The 3,149-nt window shown below is 52.0% G+C and overlaps 1 protein-coding gene across 1 annotated transcript; it reads right to left on the bottom strand.

Moving 5' to 3' along the window:
* Positions 1-2,071: 2,071 nt before the first annotated feature.
* On the bottom strand, positions 2,072-2,341 carry MLLT11 (myeloid/lymphoid or mixed-lineage leukemia (trithorax homolog, Drosophila); translocated to, 11). The gene has a single exon (XM_009889476.1). It carries the CDS (start codon positions 2,339-2,341, stop codon positions 2,072-2,074), a length of 270 nt encoding a protein of 89 aa, XP_009887778.1.
* Positions 2,342-3,149: the final 808 nt, after the last annotated feature.

Below are 3,149 nucleotides of genomic sequence, written 5' to 3'. Positions count from 1 at the left end.
GAGGTGTTTTGTACGGTACTTGACCTTTTGATAGGTCTGAGTCAATAAATATATATAAAAAAAATGCGTATGTAAGTAGTCTGTGTGTCTCCGTCTCTTCTGAGTGCCTTCCTGTGTAGGATTGGGCTCCCCTCAGGCTGCTTCAGCCCCTCTCCATGGTGCATTAGCACCTCAGGTGCCCCTGATGCACTCGAAGTGCCCATTTTGAGGTAAATGTGTAAACCCTGGGGCCTTTTTCCTCTCTGGGGTTCCTCTGAGATGTTTTCCTGTGGGGGTTGGAAAAGCTGAAGTTTAAGTAATGCCTTAATGTTCTTAAAATAATCCCTTAGGTTTAGTTTTTCCACACTTGAACTCACCACAGCATTTGCAGACGCACAGGTACCTGTTCCCGTGTCAGTCCTCAGCTCGCCATAAAAAGATTTAAAACAATTTAATGGCAAATTAAGGAAAGAACTTGATGCTGGTCTACATGGATTTTTTTTAATTGACCACAGGAATGTATATGTTTTTTAAATAATTTTATTTAAGGTTTCATAATAAATACTCCTGCGGATTTTCCCAGCTGGGAACACAGAAATCAAACAGCTCTGCGTAAAAGAGTTTACATTTTTCACCTCTGTTTTAACACGGGCAGTTCAAAGTCAGCAGGCTGGGTCATTTCTGGAGGTTACAAGAGAGCTGCGCTCTGTTTTCATAGTAGAGTGCATTTTTTTTTTTTTCCAATATTTGCCTATTTTGGGGCAGCTTTTCAGTGCTGCCTCAGCCTCCCCCCAGCCACGTGCCCCCCTCAACTCTTAGGACAGTTTGGGGATGCTCCACATCACAACTTCACTCCAATCAAACCCCAAAAAAGCACATTCAGGAAGTCAAAACAGTCGTGTTCACTATCCCAGAAAACAATCTTGAGGGGAAAAAAAACCCACCTGTTCAAAAGCCAAAAATTATTCAGGGTTGAGTGGGTTTTTTCCCCCCATTTTGAGATGCTGCTCAGAAATAAACCTCAGCCCACGGAGAGCGCAGGTGAAAACCTCCCCGAGGAAAACACAAGGCTTCCACTTGAGTGAATGCAGCATTTTTTTGTTGTTATTTTTAAAGAGGTGGATTAATTAGACAAGGAACAAGAATTTTTTTTTTTTTCATTTCAGTGTAAGATCAAACTAATTTCCATCTTATCTTTCAGCTCAGCCCCTGTTACCCACCCGGACCCCACGATGTACCCGGCCTCTGTCCCAGGCAGGAGTCACACCTGGGATAAGGTACGTGGGGGATAAAAAAAGGGACAAAAATCAATTTTCAGGCAGCGAACATCCAGCCTTTACCCCACCAAGCAAGGCCAGAGCATTTCCATGTGTATTTACCCTCCTGGCTATCATTTCTCCAGCTTGGGCTCAAGCCACAAGGCTCAAAGAGATGATTTCTTTCAAGAAAGAGGTTTGTGCTCGTGTCCTGGGCACATCCCTGCTTCTCCCACCTTAACTATCCCGAGGGGAAAAGTTAAGGAGCGAAGTGGCTTTTGGAGAAACTGGGCCAGGGGAGCGCAGAGGGTCTCTGCATCCCTGGGAGAGGAGCGGGGACGATGCTTTCTGCAAAACGAAGACGATTCCCATCAGCCCTGCGCCGCTCCCTTTGCACAAATGAGTTTCTTAAAAAAGCGCACTAGAAATGAGCTCAAATGCTCGTCCCAGAGCTCGGGGACGCCCGCGGTCACACAGAAACCCCCCAGCACCTCCCACACCCGCTGGCATGGGGATGTGGAGAAATGGGGTGGCTGTTTCTGCCCCCTCTCCTTGTATTTGCCCCCTGTGCTGTTACCCCCTGCTTGCACTGTCCTGGCGTTTCCAGTGCTATGGCAGGAAGGGAAGAAACGAGGGAGAAGGTGGGGAGAGGTTGAACCTTTGTGGGGAGCTCATCACCATTAGGGCCGGGGTGAACTGCTGAGTTAATTAGCAATGTCTAAATCTGCCCAGAAACACAAAAAAACCAACCTCCAAACGACAACAAAACCAAATCTTTGCATGCCTAGCAGAGAGGGAGAGGGCAGGGGGTTTGCGGCGGGGTGGAAAGGAAGGCTTCAAATTAGATCGAAATCTAAGGAGCTAATGCTAGCGATAGGAGCTCTCCAGAAATTAAAGCTGTTGAACTGCAGCAGACTGTCCTCTTCGTCGGAGATGTCCTGGCTGACCTGACCCCGCTCGCTGCTGAGCTTGCCCATCCCTCCTTTGGGTTTGTAGAGGGACACCTCGCTACGCCCCAGCCCCTCCAGCTCCGCCACATCCAGCCGCGGGATTGGCATCCTCCAGTAGATGAAGGAGTCGTATTGGCTGCTGATGGTGTCCAGCATTTTCGGGCTGTGAAGGCAAAGGGGGCGGAGGGGAGAGAAGAGGAGGAGAAGAGCTCTACCAAAGCCACAGGAGTTGCCCCAAAGCGGCCAAAACTCTCGGCTTTGCCATATTGACCAAATCCCACAGGACAGCCCCCCTCCCCCACCCCCAAATCGATGGGGCAGGAGAGTGTGGTGTCATGGACGTTTGACTCTGGGCTGGGTCTAAGTGCAGACTTGAGCCCCGCCACTGCTTTTGTGCATGGCCTTGGTCACGGCCCTTCTCTGAGCCGTGATTTGGAGGGGTGTGCAATGGGACTTGTCCCCCTGCGCCTCAGTTTCCTTATCGGCACACAGGGGACTGTGGGAAGGAAGGCCAGGGTGGGGGTTAGCCCCTTCCCAACCGCATCCATCTCCCGCCATCCGTCCTGGGCACCTCGATACCTGTGGGGTGCAGAGACAGGCTGTTCCCCACATCCCGCTCTGCTGGCAGGGACAGAAACTGGGATTCAAATGAATCCTTTCTCCATCAAAATGTGCAAAAGGGTATCGCCCTTTCCCTGTGCTGAGCCCCCCGCAGAGCAGGCAGCGAGGGGGGGTCCCTGCGCACCCCCCCACTGCCCGCAGAGCCCACACCGTCCCCTCCCTCCCCGGCACTCGTGGCACTGCATCGCCCCGGGGGACCACGGCCGAAGCCTCTAGAAGGAGCTGGAAGAAGCACCACTCGGCGTTGCCATCGCACCCCACCCACGGTGCCGGTGCCGTGCCATCCCACTGTGCCGTGCCATCCCGCCGTGCCGTGCCATCCCGCCGCGCCGTGCCATCCCGC

This window comes from Charadrius vociferus, unplaced genomic scaffold, assembly GCF_000708025.1.
Source record: "Charadrius vociferus isolate BGI_N301 unplaced genomic scaffold, ASM70802v2 scaffold2037, whole genome shotgun sequence".
In the NCBI taxonomy this organism is placed as follows: domain Eukaryota; kingdom Metazoa; phylum Chordata; class Aves; order Charadriiformes; family Charadriidae; genus Charadrius; species Charadrius vociferus.
The sequence above is the reverse complement of the archived record's forward strand: the minus strand, read 5'-3'. Positions and strand labels throughout refer to the sequence as shown.

Excerpts from the sequence above, each read along its gene's own strand:
- MLLT11 (XM_009889476.1), bottom strand. The coding sequence starts at position 2,341 with ATGCTGGACACCATCAGCAGCCAATACGACTCCTTCATCTACTGGAGG.